Source organism: Macrobrachium rosenbergii, chromosome 53 (genome assembly GCF_040412425.1).
Source record: "Macrobrachium rosenbergii isolate ZJJX-2024 chromosome 53, ASM4041242v1, whole genome shotgun sequence".
Classification (NCBI taxonomy): Eukaryota; Metazoa; Arthropoda; class Malacostraca; order Decapoda; family Palaemonidae; genus Macrobrachium; species Macrobrachium rosenbergii.
Genome location: NC_089793.1, coordinates 6,115,324 through 6,139,623, shown reverse-complemented (window position 1 = coordinate 6,139,623; position 24,300 = coordinate 6,115,324). Strand labels below are relative to the sequence as shown.

The 24,300-nt window shown below is 36.2% G+C and overlaps 1 protein-coding gene across 2 annotated transcripts in view; it reads left to right on the top strand.

The window, feature by feature from the left end:
- Positions 1–24,300, top strand: part of LOC136834232 (neuroglobin-like) — a 330,415-nt gene that overhangs the window by 12,812 nt on the left and 293,303 nt on the right. The window contains exon 1 of one of the 2 annotated variants that reach the window (XM_067096573.1): positions 2,189–3,004. The exons of the other annotated variant lie outside the window; for it this stretch is intronic. Coding sequence (XP_066952674.1) covers positions 2,808–3,004 — 197 coding nt within the window. The 5' untranslated portion in view covers positions 2,189–2,807. Of the gene's footprint in view, positions 1–2,188; positions 3,005–24,300 lie in introns of those variants that run through there. 2 annotated transcript variants of the gene reach the window in all.

The window sequence follows — 24,300 nt, the reverse complement described above, 5'->3', positions numbered from 1 at the left end:
TGCAAAAGCACTTTAATTCATTAACGGTTTCTTGCGTTTAAGCTTGTATTTGCTTGTTTTGTTATCGGTGATATGTAATATGATCAATTAATTACTGAATAACTTGAGGAGTAATTATGATCACCCAGTTTTCCTAATATTTCAAGTAGCATTATTTTTGCGAAGGTTATTGGCCGAGTGAAATGCTTGCGAGGGCGGTCACCCATCCAAGCAGTGACCGCTTCCAAATTGGTTTCATCTCATCAACGTCTGATTTTATCAGTTTTTATGATGTTTTTGTTGTTATTTTAATTACCGCTGCAGTATTATCAGTATTATCTATAATACCACTGAACCACTGCCTGAAGCCATAATCAATACAAGGGATTCATTTACGTATATTCTTAAACATGGCAAAACACGCAGGAGTGCATGCATGCAAATGAAAGAGGGTTTATGCAATTTATGCAAACATGCAACCCACACATATTATCTCCAGGTGGGAATCGTTTCACATTAATGGAAAGAGAGAGAGAGAGAGAGAGTGAGAGTTAAATTTGCAACTGAAGGTACTAGGATATTTCGTATTTTCAGATGAAAAATGGGGGTTAGAGAGAGAGAGAGAGAGAGAGAGAGAGAGCGCGAAATTTACAGCAGAGCGTACTGTGATATTTCATGTTAGATGAAAAATGAGAGAGAGAGAGAGAGAGAATGCTAAATTTATACAACTGAACGTACTAGGATCTTTTGCGTTGTCAAATGAAAAATTTGGTAAAATTTAGGAAAACCTAAGGAAACTTGATATATTTCTGTCCTAAGTTTCCCCGGATATGTACGAGAAATAAGTAAAATTAGCATCGTTTCGAGAGCTGCATTCAAAGTTGCTGGGAAGAACCTTATTCTCACGATAGAAAATCCATTTGCTGCATTTTTTCTTCTACATAATAATTATTTTGTATAGCAATTACCCATGTCTGAAGACATAACCTTATTATAGGTTACTCTTGTGTAGTTTATTTCAATTACTGTATTTTAAAAATAATTTTTTTTTTGTAAATATAGTAGCTCTCGTCTATCAGAAAAGCAGATTTCCTCAATTTACGATATAAATTTTTAGCGTCATCACAATTAAAATGTTAACTGAGGTTTCTGCAAGTCTTGTTATACTAAAGCCACTATATATTTACATAGAATATATTTCCTATACATAAAATATATTTCATTATACAAAATTAAAATTATAAGAAAAACATTACTCATGATCACGTGACTCCTGACGTTTTGTTAATACGGTTTGATCTACGTCTTCTCTTCGGAAATAAAATTCACTGTGACAGTGTTCAGATGGTTCGTTTTTTTGGGTCTGCAAGGCCATCCCCTCCCTTCCCTCCCCTCCCTTTTCTTCCTCCTCAAATTTTTTTTTTTTTTTTTTTGCCCCATGTTGTTCGTGACAGCTGTTTGGGTGAGTTGTATCTTCCGGGTGTTCTCGTTGTGACGTCACTTTCATCATCAGATAAATTTTTATATAGTTGTTAACAACTTGTTCGATTAGCAGATGCGCCACAACAGCCAAAACATTTGTTATCCTTCGTACGTACGCAAGTAAGAGCGTATGAAACCAATGCAGGTGTTTCCAAGTACGCGCAGCAGCACAGATGTTTTTGAAGGAGTGGAAGACACGAAAGCATCACACATGTTCTGAAGTAAGCACCTCGCAGGTGCCCTTGGAGGAGGGTCGAAAGAAAATTGCTGGGGCATGCGTGAAAAGCAGGTTTTTTTTTTTTTTTTTTTTACAGCGTATAAGTTAAAGGAAAGTTTCCCAGTATGGTTCGCGGAAGATTTAGAGCGGCGGAAGGAAAGGGAAGACCAATAACTCGATATTAGTTTCTCCACTTCCATAAATAAAACTTGCAGCAATAAAACTTGCAGCAATGCAGGTGTTCGTATATGAGTGGGAGAACAACGTTGAAAGATGGTTCGCTAAAGAAATACTACAAGGAGGCGTAAGTGTTACGTCGCCTTTGAGAAAGGAGGGATGGCAATGGATTTCCAGATTTCCAGCGAGCCTGGAAAACGCGTCGGGCGCAACAGCCCTCTTTCTCCAACCTCTTCCAGCTCTCCCTCCTCCTCCTCCCCATCCTCCTCGTCCTCCACCACCACCACCACCATCTCCTCCTCCTCCTCCTCCTCCTCCATTCTGCTTTGCTCCAGTTTATCACTAGACTGCGTGACAGTAGGATCGTGCAGTCTCCGTGTCCGACCCACCTTCTCTCGCTCACTCAACGCACCTGGCTCTCTCTCTCTTTTCCCCTCTCACGTCCAGGCTTGACGTGCCTCGTGTTTTGCCCTAACCCGGAAAAAAAGACGTAGCCTTTAAAAAAAAAAAAAAAAACCCTTACAGTGACTTCTGACTTATTCTCGCGATTGAAAATAAAAGGAGGGAGTGCCGAGTTTGCCGAAGAAAACGGTTTGTTGTGCCTCCGGTCATAGTTTCCCCTTATTTTCTTTCTAGAGGAGAGAGAGGAAAGGAGAGGAGAGCGGGCTAGGAGGAGGAGGAGAGAGAGAGAGAGAGAGAGAGAGAGAGAGAGAGAGAGAGAGAGAGAGAGAGAGAGAGAGCGCATAAAATCCTCCCTCGCAGCGGGTTAGAAAAAACTCCCGAAGGATGTGAGGGACAGGGAGTCGTCCTTCGCTCCGACCTGGGACGTCCCTCTCGCATCCGGGCGGCGGCGTCCTTTGCCTTTCCATGAGGTGATCCCGCTGTCGGCTCATGAAAAGGCGCGGCGACACGGCACTCGCTCTCCTCCTTCTCCCAGGCGAAGCCAAGGGCCATGGGATGCAAACTGTCCAGGGCTCTGTCCAGGGACCAAGACCTGGGGAAGAAGGAGAAGGACCTCAACGAACCCCCGGCCCCCCCGCCCCCTGACCCTCGCCTGCCCCTCAACGCCCGTCAGAAGTTTAACATCGCCAAGTCCTGGAAGGGGATCAGCCGCGCCCTCGAACCCACCGGCGTCTACATGTTTCTCGAGTAGGTCCCCCAGGGTGGTTTGGTTCTGTGGAGAGAATGAGAGAGTCCAGTAGAGTAGTGATTGTGGCTAGCTCTGCGTTTATTGACAATGGGGCACGTAGGTGCATCTACAGTATATATCCATGTAATCCCACACAAGTATACATATATATATATATATATATATATATATATATATATATATATATATATATATATATATATATATATATATATATATATATATATATATATATATATATATATATATATATCTCACCATCCCATACTGTTTTTTACAAGGTATTCTACTATGTTGAAAATTACTTTCCCTACTAGGCTAATCACCTGCTGGGACCTTTTTCTCAGGAAATGTACGTAGCTTGAATATTGTTGTGCCTCTTATAAAGATTCAGTTTTAGGGCTGTCAGTGCTAGGGCTATATCCAAATTTTCAGGCCCTCAGTGCTAGGGATATATCCCCAAATTTTCCCTTAGACTCTCAATGCTAGGGCTATATCCCCAAATTTTCCCTTAGGCTCTCAGTGTTGGGGCTATATCCCCAAATTTTCCCTTCGGCTCTCAGTGTTGGGGCTATATCCCCAAATTTTCCCTTAGCCGCTAGTTCTGGGACTGTCTCCAAATTTCCCCCTAGGCTCTAGTTTTAGGGCAGTATCCTCAAATTTCAAGCTCCCATCCATACCAAGTAAAGCATTTGAAGTTTATACATCAGACTTTTTGGCTGAATTTCAGTTCAGGAGAAAGGAAAATCATAAAAATATTCGTAATCAACATCAAGAATAATTGGTACTAATGCCAAATAACATTGGGAGACAGACATTTAACATTTTTGCAGACACGTCCCCAAATTTCAAGCTTCGGTCTATACCAAGTAAAATGCCTTTGAAGTTTATACGTCAGCCTCCTGAGCTGAATTTTTGTGTAGCAGTTTGTCTAACCATAAAAATATTGAAGAATAATTGATGCGAATTCTTCGTAACACTGGAGGGCAAATATTTGACATTTTTTGAGGACGTGGCGATGACGTGTTTACTCTTTCAGTGGAATAGATGAAGTCTTTCCATTTGGTTAATTTGGTTAATGTCTGTCTGTCTTCTCGTGATGGACAGTTTGTTTGGCTTGATTAATTATGAGGAATATTCCGTTTCAGCTGCAGCGTGGATATTGGCCAAGACTGCCTATGCTGTTGTTATAAATAGCATAGCTTTCCGAGCAGTATATATGTATGTTTTTATATACATATACAGATGTAATAGATCTATATATGTATATGTATACATACATATATACATATAGTATATATGTATACTATGTATATATTTATTTACTTTATATATATATGAACATATGCAACTTATTATATATAAATATGTATAGCTAATATCTATCTATATATATATATATATATATTATATATATTATGATATGAAGGTATATATGTACTTCTCTCTCTCTCTCTTCTCTCTCTCTCTATATATATATATATATATATATATATATATATATATAAGTATATATAAATATATATATATATATATAATATTGATAAGGTGACAGGACATAGGGTATGAACGCCACAGCATGAAAAACAAAAATAAAAAAAAAATGACACGGAAAGCAGATGTCTCTCTCTCTCTCCCCGTCTCTCTGAGGAAGAAGAAAGCGAAAGGAGGCGACGCCGCGGGAGGATTTTATTGACGGAGTACCTGAAGTGTTCGATTGGAGGGCCCTTGATATCGGAAACTCGTGAAAACTCGTGCATGAGAGACGGGAATGACACACCCCTGTGTGTGTGAGAGAGAGAGAGAGAGAGAGAGAGAGAGAGAGAGAGAGAGAGAGAGAGAGAGAGGTCCAACAACTTCTGATCAATCTTGCTTAGTTGTGTGAATGCACGTTATATACATACAGTTACGTATATATATATATAATATATATATATATATATATATATATATATATATATATTTATATATAAATGTAAAATTGTATAAATGTATGGTACTGTATATATGTCTATAGTATTATGTGTATTATTTAACGAGGCTTCACTATATACATAGATACATTCATACATGCATACAGTTAGTATGTATATGTGTATATATATAAATGTGAAATTGTATGCATGTATGTATGTATGTATATAGTGTGTGTATTATTTAACAAGGCTTCATACTACTGATTAGTAGCACGTCGACCTCTGTCACGTACAAACACATGCGCATATATATGTATATATGTACATATATACATGTAATATTATATATATATATATATATATATATATATATATATATATATATATACATATATATATATATACTGTATATATATGGGTGTGTGCGCATGTTTGTATACATACATACAGACACACGCATACATACATACATAATGGTGCCATCAAACACTACCGCTCAATCGGTGTTAATCTTCTTCCTCCTATATTCAGAAACTTTGGTCCTGGAGACTTCTTTTTTATTTTTTTATTTTTTTCCATCAGTGATTTTTCCATACATATATACCTAAGTCCCTCAATCTGATGGGCTTATGAACGCCATAACTCAGTACCTTTAAAGAAAGTAACTTATAGGCGCGCCTCACACCGCCGTAAAACACGTCATAAACATGGCGGCAACTTGTTACACAATCACAAACAAGTTATATTCAAGTTGACGACGTATTGGTGGTATTCCTGACCAAGTTCTTCGAGCGGGTATCCAGCATATGCCAAAGGTATACATTTACCACCTACACCAGTTGACTTGTTTTCAGTATGTTTGTGACGTGTTTGCGATATGTTTCCGGCGTGTGTTTATGTCCGGTTGTTTTGACTGTAGTGTGGACACGCCATGATACAGAAGAGTTGTGAACTTTGATACTGGGATGACCCTCATTATATATATATATATATATATATATATATATATATATATATATATATATATATATATATATATATATATATATATATATATATATATATATATATTTATATATATATACATATCTCAAATAATATATATATATATATATATATATATATATATATATATATATATATATATATATATATATATACACAATACACACATACATATACATATAGAATCTGTTGGGGATAATTTCCTTTTCCCCTGAAGCCATCCCATCTAAAGGAAGATTTTCCTTTACCGAGAAAAAGCTAACAAGAAAAAAAAAGTTTGGCAACGATTGTTGATAATATATGTAATATATACTGGCCTCCGTTGGCCTCTTACCATCAAATAGAATCGTAACTTTTCTCTCGTTTCCGATTCCAAAAACATTTATGCCATTTCCAGGATGTCCATAAATATATTCGGCGACTGGAAGCGCGGGAGGAAGCTGACAGATTGGATATATTGATTCTCACGAATGTGTTTTTTTAGGGGAAGGTAAATATAGAATGGTGATAAGTGTGTCTCTATATATATATGTTTGTGCGTGTGTTTGTTTGTTTGTGTGCGCATGTGCGGGCACGTATTCACAAGCCTGCTTGACCCAGAATTCAACGAGCGTTCACACTCTGGTAAAATAAAGCTTCCGATCTCTGTCGTACGCGTTCAACATTTCACCATTTACCGAATAAAACTTTGTTCGTAATGAAGTAAAACTTTCGAAACACGGTTTCAGTTTCGAGTCCAGAACTCTCTCTCTCTCTCTCTCTCTCTCTCTCTCTCTCTCTCTCTCTCTCTCTCTCTCTCTCTCTCTCAGCCATTATCGTGAATTACAAGTTTAATTATTCAACGGTTGTAAGTTATCGCGTCAGGATTTACAGGTGCGTAAATGAGGGCGAAGAAACAGTTTTGTTAACTTATTGCAATGTGTACAAATAAATCATATATATATATATATATATGTTATATATATATATATATATATATATATATATATATATATATATATATATATATATATATATATATATACACATATATATATATATATATTGGGGGCATGTTAGAGATATTTAGTAATAGTTCTTGACTTACTTAATAAATAAGATTTTTTAGTATGTACAGTGCAACTGAACCATTTTGCCAATTAGGGTATTTTTGGCTTGAATTGGTCTATCTGTCATGTGACAAGGGTTTTAAAGTTTGACCAATCTTTTTGGTGTGTTATCATATTGTGCTTAGCTCACGTTCCCTGACATAAAAATTACATTTTGGTTAAGGTTAAACAAACATTAGCTTTCTTTCAGACGCGAAGAAAGACTTTTGGTTCAAAAATGAAAGTCAAATAATAAAAACAAAATACAAAGGAGGAATGTATTATTTTATAGATAAAAAGATATTTTCTAACACATCGTGGGGTGTACGCCCCACAAGGGAGGTAATTTGATTTTTAAAGGGGTTAATTCGAGAATATAAGAATTATATATCACCACAGGGCCATCAGGCTTTTAGAGGCGATTAGGTGGTGGCATGGCCAAAATAAGTTCGGGAACCACAAACGAATATTGTAAGTGAAACAGGGCATGATCTGACCTTAGGTTGATTGTTGAAAGGACTGCATAGCTGCAGTTTCAGATTCAACCGTCCTGATGCCAGCACGGGCTCTTGCTTTTTGGCAGCCTGGAAGGCATATTTGTCGTTGTTGTGTATTTAGCTGGCCTTATGCCAACACGGGCTCTTGCTTTTTGACAGCCTGTAGGGCATCGTTATTTATGAAATATAGATACACAGGGAGCTTAGAAATGATGAGAAAGACTGACTCAGGCCAAAAAGAACGTATAATTGAAAACTTGTAGGTAACTACGTTGCAAGCGAGGAATTGCAAAGGAAGGCGAGGGAAAGAAATACAAGGATGATAACGATTAAAAAGGGCAGGAAGGGAATGAGGATGGTAGAATGTAATTAGAGAATTGAGAAGGGGAACGTTCGACTCCCCATCGACAAGGGTCAGGTAAGTGGGATTAGCGAGCAGGGGGAGAATTTATTATTATTATTATTATTATTATTATTATTATTATTATTATTATTATTATTATTATTATTATTATTTATTCCAACATGTCTATATATTCTAGTGGGACAAGCAGTGCTAATTATAACTGTAAACAAACAAGCTCGTATTTGCTTGAATAACGATCAACTGGGGCAGATTGGCATGGCGTTTTTGTGCTGCATTACGGACTTTGAAACTGCGAGAAACACACCAGTAATACAACATTGCAGACCGTTCCACAGTCTGGTAGCCGAGGGAACAAAAGATCTCTGATACTGGCCACAGAGACACCTTTATAGAGGACAGTTGTAGGTTGGAGTTGATGACAGTAGACGTTAAACAGTGACGTGAAGAGATTTCATCGATGAAAATATATTATATTATAATATTGACTTTTATGTGTGATTATTGACTTTGTGACTGTGTTGTATGTGTTTAAAGATATTTTATAGATAAATTGATTTTATTTATAAAATATCAGTTTTAAGTGTAAGTCATTGACTTTCTGATTCTGTTTTCTGAGCTTTTAAGAATATTTTTTAACAATAGAATTATTTTAAATAACCTATTGGTGTATGTATGTGTATATAAATACGTATATGTAATATACGTATATATATAGTATACATTGTATTATATATATATATATATATATATATATATATATATATATATATTATTGATTGTAATTCAGACTTCTCATAATTTACCTTAAATATATATATATATATATATATATATATATATATATATATATATATATATATATATATATATATATATATATATATATATATATATATATATATATAATTTCATGGAATCATTCAGAGGCACAATTTATCCATAGAAATCCTTTTAATAAGTCCTAATGACTTTCCCCTTTTAAAATGTTGCCTTGCCTGTGCGCCCGCCAAATGCTTTTTAATCTGTCGAAATGACATCCGTGATTAAAATCTACAGCCCATGGTTCATTTTTTTTATTAATGACTAAAAGCTTAATGAGGAAATATTTTGTGTTTAGGATTGTGTATATATTTATTCATTATGCCAGCCACACACACACACACACACACATATATATATATATATATATATATATATATATATATATATATATATATATATATATATATATTTATATGTATATATATACACTGACATCAGTTTTATTTTTTCACCAATAAAATTATTAATATTATTCAATGATGCATTGATGGTCTTTTTATTCAATATCAATAAAGGTTTCGAGAGAACCATCTCCCATTTGCCCCATTAGAATCTATATATATCACTCATTATTTTTTGGTCCCTTGCGGGATGTAAGTGCTAAATCAGTTTACCTCACATGGTGCACTGTAGGCATTACTTGAGGTTCTTTGCAGCGTCCTTTCGGCCCCTAACTGCAGCCCCTTACATTACTTGTGCTGTACCTCCGTTCATATTCTCTTTCTCCCACCGTACTTTCCACTTTCTCCTGACAGTTGTTTCATAGTGTAACTGGGAGGGTTCCCTCCTGTTACACCTTTCAAACCTTTTACTCGCAAATTCCCATCCAGCGCTGAATGACCTCGTAGGTCCTAGCTTTTGGCCTCTGGACTAAATTCTATATTCCATTCCATTCCATTTTGGTTTTATTTCGTTTTTTACTGCTCGCTGGGGAGATGACGAGATATAACTTATATTTTTGAACTCTCTTATCAGGAGCATATGACCATTCAAGCAAGTGACCTTTTCCTTCCTTCCTTCCTTCCTTCCTTCCTTCCTTCCTTCCTTCCTTCCTTCCTTCCTTCCTTCCAGCGGGTCATGAAAAACGACCCCTTAGGGGCAAAAAGGGGGTCATTTCGGTTGATGCAGAGATTATGGATTAACTGTCAGCTGAAGAGAGAACTGTGACCACTGAAGCATTTAACCCTTCCTTCCTTACTACCTCCTGTGGGTCATGAGACTGACCTCTTAGGGGCAAAATAGGGTCATTCTAGTCGAAAACAGAGATTAGGGGCTCACTGTCCTCTGGAGAGAGAACCATGACCCTTCAAGCATTTGAACCTTCCTTCCGTACTACCTCCAGTGGGTCATGAGACTGAACCCTCAGGGGCAAAATAGGGTCATTCTAGTCAAAACAGAGATTAGGGACTCACTGTCCACTGAAGAGATGACTTAATCTTGTTGAACCTTTTTATAAGGAGCATACGACCTTATTTTTGAACACTCTTATCAGGAGCATACGACCATATTTTTGAACCCTCTTATCAGGAGCATACGACCATATTTTTGAACCCTCTTATCAGGAACATACGACCATATTTTTGAACCCTCTTATCAGGAGCATACGACCATATTTTTGAACCCTCTTATCAGGAGCACACGGCCATATTTTTGAACCCTCTTATCAGGAGCACACGGCCATATTTTTGAACCCTCTTATCAGGAGCACGCGACCATATTTTTAAACCCTCTTATCAGGTGCATACGACCATAATCTTGAACCCTCTTATCAGGAGCATACGACCATTCAAGCATCTGACCCTTCTTGCTGACCTCCTTCCAGTGGGGCATGTAAACGACCCCTTGAGGGAAAAACGGGGTCATTCCGGTTGAGGCAGAGATTAGAAACAGAGGAATCAACGAACGCTTTGCTTCAAGGAAGAATTTGTACTTCGGTGATGCTGTGTCAACAAGCTGTTAAGGGAGAAAGGGAAAAGGTTTTCAGTGTTTGTTTAAGCTATCTGTGTTTGTTAGTTGTTTAGTCCGTATGTTGCGTTTACTTTCACTAACCGTCTTATTGGGAGAAACATATGGAAAGTAAACTCAGGTAGAACCGTGGTTTTGGTTCAGTTTTAGGATATTATTTGTTAAGGTTCTAAGTGACTTAGAAATGTTTGTATTGTGTAAATTATGTTCTAAGCAGTTTCTTGGTCTCCTTGTTGTATGAGTTTATTTTATTATATGTATAATGCTTTGGAATTGTTTTCTCTCTTTTATAAGTCAGCTTCAGACATTTTGGAATCCCTGTGTCTCAGATATTGTTAATGTGTCATCCCTTCCCATCACGTCATGTTACTCAGTAGCAATGAAGAGACATCTTTTGCAGCCTTGGAAACTATCTCGTCAATTATGAACTGGCATAATTTTGATTTTAAGAGCAATCATTTCATCATATATAACTCTGCTTTTAGTTTTCTGTAAAAGAAAACAATTGTGCCGGCTTTGTCTGTCCGTCCGCACTTTTTTCTGTCCGCCCTCAGATCTGAAAAATTACTGAGGCTAGAGGGCTGCAAAGTGGTATGGTGATCATCCGCCCTCCAATCATCAGACATACCAAATTGCGGACAGGAAAAATGCGGACGGACAGACAAAGCCGGCACAAGAGTTTTCTTTTACAGAAAATAAAAATGAGAAAATTTGTATTTTAGTTGAACAAAAATGGTGGAATCTTCCTTCATCAAAGTTCAAGGAAGACGAACTGCCAGAGTATTGTAGAAGTTGGTTGCTAAGTAATTCGAGCGTAAATGTGGAGAGAGAAAGAGAGGAGAAAAAGTTTCCACAACGACGTAAATTGGACCTTCGTAGTAATTAAGCAGCTGAGAAAAGACTGAGTCTTCCAATAAAGAAACTTCTCGAGTCTTGAAGAAGAAGTTTGTTGATGTAATTATCAGTTAACTACCAGTGACAGGGCGTATAGAGCACTTAAAATGATTGACAAAGAAGGGTCAGGGTATTAGAATTTAACTGAAAATTTGTAACGTGTCATCAATATTCATAACCGTGTGGGGTTGGAACTGATGAATAATTCAGTTGGTTACCGAAAAAGGAGTTACGTATTACAATTTCCCATTAATTGATTGACAAAGAAGGGGCTAGGTAGTAGAATTTGACCTAAAATTTGTTATATGTCATCAATATTCATTTCTGTGTTGGGGGAGGGGGAGTTGGAACTGATGAATAATTCAAATGGTAACGAAAAAGGACTTACATATTACAATTTCTCATTAAATCTTCACTAATCAGGGATATTCATTTCTGAAAAGGGTTTTATAATGTATTAATATTTTAATGTATTAATATTTTCCGTGAAGAGTTGCAAATTAACTTAACTGATAAACTAGCGCTTCATGACTCTTTATCAGTCGAGCCACGTAATATCGAAAGCGTTGTATATACAAGCTTTTCATGCAGATGGACCAGGTGAATTACAAATTACCATTAATTCATCTTCTCATATTTACAAATTATTTCTTATATTTACAAATTATTTTGGCTTGGTTCGAGAACTGAAACGAGGTTGTTCTTGAACAAGTTCATAATTAAAAGAATATTATACTTAGTCGTCAAATCCCATATTGATGATTTTTGTGCACATAATTTATTTGCTTCGTGATTCATAACTGATTGCATGATTTAACTTTTACCAATTAATTACGCAATTAACACTCCATGACTTATTATAACTTAATCTCTCTCTCTCTCTCTGATTTATTCTCTCTCTCTCTCTCTCTTTACAAGTAGCTTTTCCCACTTCTGCTAGGCCGAGATTCGATCACCGGGCGAGTCAGAACCTTAGGCACGTGCTGTTAAATCCCATTGGAAGTATGTGGATGAGCACAGTATCACGTACCTGGTAGTCATTAGATATTAGTTGGTTGTAGGTTGTGAACGTATGAGTAAACAGTATATATATATATATATATATATATATATATATATATATACTATATATATCACATACATATATATATATACACTATATATATATATATAATATATATATGTATATATATATATATGTATATATATATATATATATATATATATATATATATATATATATATTCTATAACAATATATATACTAATATAATAGAAACACTGAGGGCAAAGTAGAGATACTGAGGACAACAACATGACTACTGTCTCAGTGTAAACTCACGAATATAAAGTTCAGTTACATGCAAAGTACCCACACCCCCTAATAAAACACAAATCACTCTGCGTCATTTCCTTTTATATGCTCGGATAACCAGTAGAAAACAACCCTTTATGCCACAGTTCCCTGCATACAATGCGCCACTCACCCCTTTATGGCTACCATCCCCTGTTGGTGATGGTATAGATATTAGTCGATTATAATCTGCCCGTTTCTGCAGAGTGTCTGTTCGATGATGTTGCTTTATTGAGATATTAAAACTTCAGCTCTTTTGTTGACTTTTATTAGGGGGTTTGTTATTTAATGCTTGAGCTGTTTAATCTTCTCTCTCTCTCTCTCTCTCTCTCTCTCTGTTAGTCACTCTCTCTCTCTCTCTCATTTGCACTCATTGCCAATTTCTCTTTTCTCTAAAATCACATGTGCCATCATTTTGATCAAATCTCCTTTACCATTCTCTCTCTCTCTCTGTCTCTCTCTCTCTCTCTCTTAGAACTCTATAGTATCTGCTCTTTCAGAGAATCTTTTTATTGAATTTTTATTATTACATAACTTATCTTTTATTGTATAATAGTGTTCACTTTTCAGAGAAATGTTAATTTTGATTAGTCTCTTAACAATTATCTTTTTAAAGAAATAATGTTTTCCGTAACATTTTGTATTCTATAATTCTCTCTCTCTCGATCTCTCTCTCTCTCTCTCCAATTCGCCTTTTCAAAGAAATATTTACTATTTTCTGTGGCTCATTTTTATTTTTCTCAGTAACGATCTCTTCTCTCTCTCATTTATCTCTCTCTCTTTATCTCTCTCTCTCTCTCTCCCTCTCTCTCTCTCTGGGCGTCAGTATGCTAATTGACTTTGCGAAAACTGAAAAGGTATTGGAGACGGTTGTATTGCTTCCGGGGTAACTCGAGTAATATATACCTTTTGGTAATACATTTAGGGCGATCCGTTTGATGTGTATATTGACGGGAAAATGAATACACTACGTTAACTGGCTTCATTACCTGGGAACATGGTTCGTTCCTGGGAACACGTTTCATTTTTGGGATCAGGTTCCCTTCTGGGAACACGTTTCTTTCCTGGGAACAAGTTACGTTCTTGGGGCTTGGTTCGATTCCTGGGAACACGTTCCGTTCCTGGGAACGCATTTCGTTTGGGAATCCGTTTCGTTCCTGGGAACACGTATCGGTGTGGGAACACATTCCGTTGTCGGGAACTTATTTCGTTCTGGGAATACGTTTCGTACCTGATAACGTGTTTCAATATGGGAACACGTTATACTCTCGGGAACATGGTTCGTTTCTGGGAACACGTTTCGTTCCTGGGAATGTGTTACGTTCTTGGGAACATGGTTTGTTCTTGGGAACACGGTTTAGTCATAATAATAATTTTATTTGTGGGAACACATGTGTTTCTGGGAACATTTTCCGTTCAACGTTCCTGGTAACGTGTTCTGTTCATGGTAATGTGTTCCGTTCTTGGGAAAACGTTTTGTTCTTGGGAACAGGCTTCGTTCCCTGGAACACTTTGCACTTCTGGAACACTTTACATTCCTAGGAACACTTTGGATTCCTGGGAACACTTTGGATTCCTGGGAACACTTTGCATTCCTGGGAACACTTGGCACCCCTGGGAACACTTTGCATTCCTGAACCTCCTATAGGAAGAACAGGTTCGGTTCTGACCCTCAAGGGCTTGTAAGCAAGCTCGTTAACAGCTCGAGATTGCAGTTATATTGTCTCTAATCTCCTTTCATTGTTGATCAAGATCATATCTTGTTCGTCAGTGAAAAATGAAAGTTTCATGAATTAAATTTAATTAAATTAGTATGAATTCATCTCTATAAATAACATATTTTGATAAGTTTCCATTTTGTTGTTTTGGGTATTAGGGCATTTTAGGACTATTATCTTTAAAATTCATCGTTATCATAGCATTTCCATACATCCATCTTGCGTCATCCCGTATCATCTGCAATCAGGTCTCCCTTGATCCCCTTCGTCCTCTCTTAACATATGGGATATAACTAGGTCTCCAAAATGACCATTATCTTCCCAAGACGCGTTCCAGCCATTTCTACATTAATGGTGTAATGACTTCATCAGCATTGATGAGACCGACCTTTGGTATAACTGCATTTGTAATGAGTTCTTGTGTGGTATGCAAGATTCACCCCAAAGCTTTGCTGCGAAAGGGTTGAATTTTGCATCCACTCCTGAGTGACTGTTCCCAGGATTATAGGCTTTAAATGGGTCTTCCTTATGACATTGTGACATCTTCATTTTCTCATAGGTATGGATTTCCAAGTGAGGAAACGGAGTTGAAATGGGGAAATTTGATTGGGTTCCTTAAAATCAGCTCGATTGGGGTGTGGATTGGAGCTACATGATGATTGGAATTGCTCCACATGGTGACCCTCTTCATGTAGCAGAGAGAGAGAGAGAGAGAGAGAGAGAGAGATGACCTTACCAATATCCACCATGGCCTCTTTTCAGTTGTTTAAAAACAAACTGTAAGAGAATGGAAAACTCAGCCCATCAACAAGATTAAAACAAGTAAAAAAATACGCCGAAGTTTCTTCGGCGCAATCGAGTTTTCTGCACATCGTATACTCAAGGCCACGAAAATAGATTATCTTTCGGTGGTCTCGAAGTAATGCTGTATGAGCCGCGCCCATGAAACTTTAACCACTGCCTGGCCTATATCGTTGCCAGACATACGATTATGGCTAACTTTAACCTGAAATAAAATTAAAAATACTGAGGCTAGAGGGCTGCCATTTGGTACGTTTGAAGATTGGAGGGTGGAAGATCAACATGCCAATTTGCAGTCCTCTAGCCTCAGTAGTTTTTAAGATCTGAGGGCGGACAGAAAAAAGTGCGAACGGACAAACAAAGCCGGCACAATAGTTTTGTTTTCAGAAAACTAAAATTATGAAATTGCAGGGATTAATCTACCGTATTTGTTATATACATGAAGGTAAACCCCGGATTTAGAGAATTTTATCGGTTACACATGAAATGCATCTAATTTAATCCACTGTGGCAAAACAGGATTGCGTAGCACTAATTAATAGGATTAAACGAATCGGGATACTAATCTAGATATACTGAATGATTAATTTGTTGAATACCATTAAATAAATTAATCCTTCAGTACCTAGAAACTACAGAAGGCCAAAACATCCCAATCAAATCTAGAAAATTAAATTAATAGAATCGTAGACCTCACAATTTCCAAGTGTGATCATTCAGACGTAATTGGGATTTGGCGAACGATTGCCTAAGTTAAAAGGGGAAATGGGATTTTTTTTTTAGTGGGATTTCTTTGGAAATGGATTCAGAACGTGATCCCGTTCGTGTTTGCGTTCCTAATGCAGGGATGGCGGATGAAATCTCCGATTTGCTTTCAGAGCAAATTCTCGGTCAGATTCAGGGCCGTCGTTAGATGAGTGGGTGAGTGGTTGGCATTGGGGCGGTAAGATTATATATATATATATATATATATATATATATATATATATATATATATATATATATATATATATATATATATATATATATATATATATATATATATATATATATATATATATATATATATGTATGTATGTGTATGTATATGGTATGTGTGTATGTACGTATGTATGCATGTATGTGTGGTTTTAGCTAGATGGAGGGTGTATAAAGGTCACCCATAGATCCTAAGTGCAGGTAATTTAATCTGTCCATAAACTTCTCCATATTTCACGGTTATCTTATCAGCCATGACGATGATGAGAGATGAGAGAGAGAGAGAGAGATGGCGAGAGAGAGAGAGAGAGAGAGAGAGGAGAGAGAGAGAGAGAGAGAGAGAGAGAATATTCATTTATTCATGAAAATAAAACCTAATTAACTCTGTGGTCATCCTTCTGTAATATGTTTAGGCATATCGCATTATTCGTTCGCGTGATGGACTCTCCTTGGGAGATAGGAAAATTAAATATGAATTATGATTTAATATTTAGTTTTCCGAGAAAAACCTTGGGCAGAAGGGAATGTATAAATTGGATTTTATACTGAGTTTAATACGAAAATGAAATTCCGGTCATTTTTCCATATTATTGGCAGACACAAAGTGTGAATAATAAAATCACAGGATTTACTAATTATGTAAAATAAAGAAGGGCGTAAAAATAAGGAATTAGTAGATCAAAATACTATAATTTTGAAAAAAAAAAACTAGAGAGAAATAAGAGGATCTAAATACAAAAATGACTTGGGATCAAACTGCTATAATTTTGTGGAAACAAAAATAAAAAAGAAATAAGAATTACTTCCCCCCTTTCCTAACAATTGATTCATAGTGCAACTGCGAGGTTTTCCTCCTGTTACACCTTTTCAAACTTTTTTTTTAATGTCAGTTTCCCTTTCAGCGCTGAACGACCTCATAGGTCCCAGCTCTTGGCCTTTGGCCTAAATTCTATATTCCATTCTAAATGGGGAGAATGACTCGGGTATAGCAAATAGAAAGTCCCCAGTGACGACCCCTTTCCTAATTATGGCATTTGCTCTCGGAATGAAATATTTACGGTGGCGACTGAGATAGATAGCGGGGCTCTCCAGAACTGTTTAGGGGGAGACCTTCGTCTAGTTGGGTTTATAAAAAGACCGTTTATAAAAAGACGGTTCATAAAATGACGATTTATGTAATATAAAGACGGTTTGTATAAAGGCGGTTTACATAAAGACGGTTTATATTTTATATAAAGACGGTTTATAAAAAGAGGGTTTACATTTTATATAATGACGGTTTATAAAAAGACGGCTTATATAAAGACGGTTTATATAAAGATACATAAAAAGACGGTTCATAAAAAGACGGTTTATAAAATGACGGTTTATGTAAAGACGGTTTGTATAAAGACGGTATATAAAAAGACGGCTTATAAAAAGATGGTTTATAAAAAAAACGGTTTATATAAAGATATATAAAAAGACGGTTTATATAAAGACGGTTTACACAAAGACGGTTTATATCAAGAGGGGAAATGGAAGCATGGAAGTATTTGCGTCTGAAAAGAGCAAGAACCGTGAATGAGGTAATGAGAGACTTGGGTTTCAAGAAGACTTGTGCATGTGTCAGATTGTTTAATATGGAAGTAAATTGTTATAAATTGTTTATACTATATATATATAACATATTATATATATATATATATATATATATATATATATATATATATATATATATATATATATATATATATATATATATATATATATAGGAATGAGGTTGCTATCTCCGTACCCGGACCCACCACTGATTAGGTGAAATCGATACCATGTTGACTGGCATCATCTTGAGCCAGAATGAACGAAGTGAAAGCATAATGAAAAGGGAAAGCACGAATCAAGAATATACAAGAAAAGCAACTGCTGAGAGACACGAGAGGGAAAGGAAAATAGAAGAAATTAGATAAAGCACAGGACAAGAAAATTCAAGGAAAAGCAACCAATGAAAGACACAAGAGAGGAAAATGGAAGAAATTAGATAAAGCACGAGACAGGAAAATACAAGAAAAAGTAACTGTTGAGTGACACAAGAGAGAAATGAAAATGGAAGAAACTAGATAAAGCACGAGACAGAAAAATAGAAGAAAAAGCAACTGTTGAGAGACACAAAAGAAAAGAGAAAATAGAAGAAATTAGATAAAGCACAGGACAAGAAAATACAAGGAAAAGCAACCAATGAAAGACACAGAAGAGGAAAATGAAAGAAACTAGATAAAGCACGAGACAGGAAAACAGAGGAAAAATCAATTATTGAGAGACACAATAGAGAAAGTAAAATAGAAGAAATTAGATGAAGCACAGGACAAGAAAATAGAAGGAAAAGAAACCAATGAAAGACACAGGAGATGAAAATGGAAGACACTAGATAAAGCACGAGACAAGAAAATACAAGGAAAAGCAATTATTGAGAGGCACACTAAAGAAAGGAAGAGGGGGAGAAATACGTCAAACCTGACGAAGGAAAGAAGCATACAGACAACAGCATCCTTCTCTCACTCGACGCAGTAAAGCCTCTTCGTCTTTCATCCAGGAAGTTACGACCAGATTCCAGCTATCAGTTTCTATATCCTATTTGCGCCCGGGAGAAATGGCCTGCTTCATCCCACGGTTCCCAAAATGGGCTTTAACTCGGCTCTTTTGGCCGAGGTTTATCTGGGGCATCTTAAATGCCCGAGGGATTAGTAGCCATTTTGGCGCGGGTACCTGTGAGGTAAAACTGTCCGGCTGATGTTCTCTGAAGGTACTTAATGATAATTAGAATTTTCTATTAAAAAAATGGGATTTTTTTTATATTTTAATATAATCTCTATTTTGCATTGAATTTTCGGTGTAATAGGTGAAATTTAGAGTATATTGAAGGATTTAAAGTATATTTGCATTTGGCATCACCAAAAGCTCCCTCACTATCATTTCTTGATTTCTCGTTACTCAGCTCAATGGCACTCTTGACCCCAGTGCCTGGGTTTTGGCTCTGAATGCCATTCAACCATCCATTCACCCAGCACATCCATTCACCCAGCTATCCATTCACCCATCTTGGCTGAGTGGCTTCTTCGTGGAAGCAAATATCTTACTGCATTTAGAGTTATTGTTTCACTGCTTTTTGAATTCAACCAGTTAAACTGTGAATATGTTTTGTTCTTAGTTCTAAATTCGACCAACTTAGCACTAATGTACTGTTTCTAAATTCATTCAGTTTAACTCTGTAGGGACTAATATATTGTTTCCCATATGTTGTTTTGATAATCAACACGTTGGCAACTTATTTTATACATACTTGTTGAAAACAGATCAGCAACCGTAAATGTGGTAAGAATCTTCAGCAATTGGTGGATAAACTTTTGAAGCACTGGTTAAGGCTACCAATAAAGTCGTTGACTTGTATTCAACACGCACTACAATAAAACATGTCGTTAACTCATGTCAGCAACTTATCATGTACATGTCGGAAAAATGTCAGTGACGTAAAGTGAAGAGAGATTCTTGGGTAAATGATGGTTAATCACTTGAGGCACAGGCAAGGTCTACCAATAAGTCGTTGACATGTATTCAACATGTCGTTGACTTGTATTCAACAATAAAACTTCATAAGCAGACTCTAGTAACTTATCGTATACATATGACAAACAAGTTGGTAATAAGTCAACAGCCCTAAGTGGAGAACGATAATCACATGAGGCACAAGTAATGACTACCAATAAGTTGTTGACATGTATCCAACATATTGTTGACTTGTATTCAACAATAAAACATCATAAGCAGACTATTGTAACTTATCGTATACATATGACAAACAAGTTGGTAACAAGTCAACAGCCCTAAGTGGAGAACGATTATCACATGAGGCACAAGTAAGGACTACCAATAAGTCGTTGACTTGTTTTCAACATGTTTGTGAAAAGTGTTCGATAGGTATCCGACATGTGTTTATGACAAATTTTACTGTAATGTGGTCGCCCTTGATAAATTCAATGTTGCTAGGCGTATGATAATCTAATTCCAGTGAATGAAAACGAATTACGTGTCATTTGCCACTAATAACATTGCCTGCACCATTTAAAGCGCATTGCCTGCATCATTTACAGCGCGGAGCAGACGTAAGCAAGCGAATTCATTTCAAGGGCAGTTTCGCCATCATTATGTCATTAGTTGTCAAACTAGACTGTGTCAAAACCCTCGTAATTTCCTGTTTGCATCAGCATTCACGGGTCTAGTCCAGTCTCTCTCTCTCTCTCTTTATGTCAGTGCTTTCATAGTAATCAGTATAGGAGTTTTTATTTTTTCCTCGCAGGTTTTTCTCATGTTATTTTGAATTGTTTATGTCAGTGCTTTCACAGTAATTAGCATAGGAGTTTATTCGTGTGTAATGTGTCTTTTATAGTTGTTTTAGATGTCATACCTTAGGGAACCCTTGTGGAAACCAATTAATTTATTCGAGGTAGGATTATGAATCTTTTTGACAGGTTGCTGTGGGATATTATTTTTGGACACCAAGAGCTCGCGGTAGGTTGAAGCTAAAGTTGAAGTTGTTGGTTTCAGCCCTCCCACAGGCTGTTGCCTCTAGGCGGACGTCAGCCGGGTAAACCCCAACCCCCCAACAGTGTCGTCACTCATGGCAGTAACCATCCAGTAAACGGTCTCACTGTCCGCTCCTTGCCGGGGAGCGAACGCTGGTCCCCGAGAATACGCGGCCAACATGTTACCAACTGCGCTAGACAGATTTCACTGCTGACAATTTTATATTTATATACACATATATATATATATATATATATATATACACACACACACACACACACACACACACACACACACACACACACACACCTTCCCTTTTCATTTATTAATATATCAAGAATCTCTTGAAGTCTGAAAAGGTCACTCGCTGGCTGGAGAATGTATGAAGATTGGGAAACTACAGAAAATATCTTCACATAAATCCACTATTAAGTGGGAGTTCTTCATCACCAAGAAGTATTTGTTTTGTACACCTTGTACAGTTAGCCATAAGGTGTACAGGAACGTACGCACGTGCATTTACATTGTAACTCTAAAGTAAGCACATTAAGTGGTAATTCTTTTGTAACTCTAAAGTAAGCATATTAAGTGGTAATTCTTTCTCGCCGAGAAATATGTGTACAATTTGTTCATGCGATCACGTGAAGAACACTGACATACAGTTATAGTCATGTAAACGTATGTACATCACGTAGCAACGTTATTTCTTCAAGAAATATGTGAACAGTGTGTACATGCGCTTACAGTTGTACACGAACATAAATCACATTCATATACGTGGAATAAAAGTTAGACATCAAGTAATACACTTCAAGGGAGAAAATAACAAATAGCTTTCATCTTGCTTTCAAGAGACCGAGGTAACAAAAGCAAAAGGGAAAAAAAGAAAAGAAAAACAATGTGTTTGCTTCAACCTGGGCCACGAATATTGCTTTGTGTGGACTGTCCACTTGCCTATATTGGTTTGTTATTGTGTTTTTTTTTATCCTGGATTATTGGATACCTGTTGTTCCTGCGTTTGTTTTTGCCAGTGATATGAATTAGTGAACAGACCTTATTGATTTGGTGCCTGAGACTGTCTTTGTTGGTGAACTGTATGTGATATTGTTATCAAGAGGACAAGACTAATAATTTATCAGCGTCTCGGGAATTAGAACAGTAATTTTAATCCAAGTTTTGGACACGCTTTCTGAAGGATGATTGTTTTATTGTTTTTAATAAACCTTTGATTTTACTTATATTTTAGCATTTATGTAGATTGTACTACAAGGTATTAATAGCTTATAGTACAGTATACAATTTAACTATGTACACCACAGTATATGTATATATATATATATATATATATATATATATATATATTATATATATATATATATATGTATATATATATATATATATATATATAAATGTATTATTATATGTATATATATATATATATATATATATATATATATATATATATATATATATATATATATATATATTTCTCCAATGAAGTGTAAACAAAAGCTTTGCCAATTTTTTATTTTGTTTGCAGATAAAGCAGAAAAACGTCGGTATCAAGTTTTGTTTCCAAAATAATGCAGGAACATCACTATTCATTTGTATCAGCGAATACTGAAAAAAACGTCATTATATTTTGTTCAGAGATGATAAAAGAAAGTCATCATATTTTGCTAAGGAGTCAGTAATCAGTCATTATAAAAGAAAGTCATCATAATCAGTCATTATAAAAGAAAGTCATCATAATCAGTAATCAGTCATTATAACTTGTAGTTAATGCAAAAAATAGTTGGTCATGTTTAGTATGGAAAATAATGCGAGAACATAATCATTCATTTATACGTGAAAACTGAAACAGCGTCATTATATTTTGCCAGTAGACAATAAAAGAAAGTCATTATATCTTGTGCCGTAAACGGCGAAAGAAAGTCATCATAATCTTGTCCGTAAACAATGAAAGAACCTCATTATAATTGTGCTGTCAAAAATAAAAGCCATTAAAAGTTTGTCTGTTATGTCTGTCAGTAGTCAGAGTCATTATAATTTTGTTCCATAAATAATGAAAGTCATTATGTTTTGTGTCATAAATGATAAAAGAAAGTCTTATAATTATGTCCATCAATAATCAAAGAAAGTCATTATAATTTTGTTCCATAAATAACGAGTCATTATTTTTGTGTCATATACAATGAAAGAAAGTCATTGTAATTTTGCCCATAAACGATAAAAGAGCGTCATTATTAACGTGTGTTGCCCTCGGGCAATTTACCGTAAACTGAAAACGAAAATGCGTTTTTCGATGGTTCATCCCGCAAATCAGATTGCAGCTGAATGGGGAAAATATAGTGCTGTAATGACGCGATTGCCGGAGTTAAAACCAGGTGTTATTGCTTTTTATTTTCCGCGCATAAGCGCGTGCGTGCTTGCGCGCATACAGATACAAGCTATGTATATGTATGTATATATGTATGTGTATATATATATATATATATATATATATATATATATATATATATATATATATATATATATATATATATATATAATATATATATATATATATATATATATATATATATATATATATATATATATATATATATATTAATTATATCCCAAGATATATATATGTATATATCCCAAGGTACTTTCCCTTTGACAGATACTTTATCCAGCGACCCCACTGAAAGCCATCCATAGAAATGATTGAATTTTGGCGGTAAAAAGTCGACCACCGCCGTTAATGTAATTTCGCCTCGATTCGACCCATCAGGGTCGATGCTCTCATCATTTTCTGTTTCGGTTCGATAGTCGATTAACCCTGATAGATATCGTTTCGTCGTCTGCCGTGAGATCAAAGAGCGGTGTAGTTCCCTTGCATTCCCCTTTCCCCTCGTGTTCCCCTCGTGTCCCCCTTTTCTGTCGTGTTTCCCTTTCTTCTCGTGTTCCCCGCATGTCCCCCTTTCCTCTCGTGTTCCCCTCATGTTCCCCTTCCCTATCGTGTTCCCCTCATTTTCCCCTTTCCCTCGTGTTCCCTTCATGTTCCCCTTTCCTCTCGTATTCACTTCATGGCCCCCTTTCCCCCCTGTGTTCCCTTAATGTTCCCCTATGCTCTCATGTTCCTCTTTCCCCTCACGTTCCACCTTTTCCTCTCATCCTCTTTCACTCTCCTTTCCCTTGGATACCTCGTCTGTTCCTCTTGAATAGCTTGTTCCCATATATTCCCTTTCCTCTTGTATCCTCCCTTCCCTTCTCCTCCTCCTCTCTTCCTGCCCTTCGTGTTCCCCTCTTGTTCCTCTGTTCCCTTTGTTCATCTTTCCCTTAG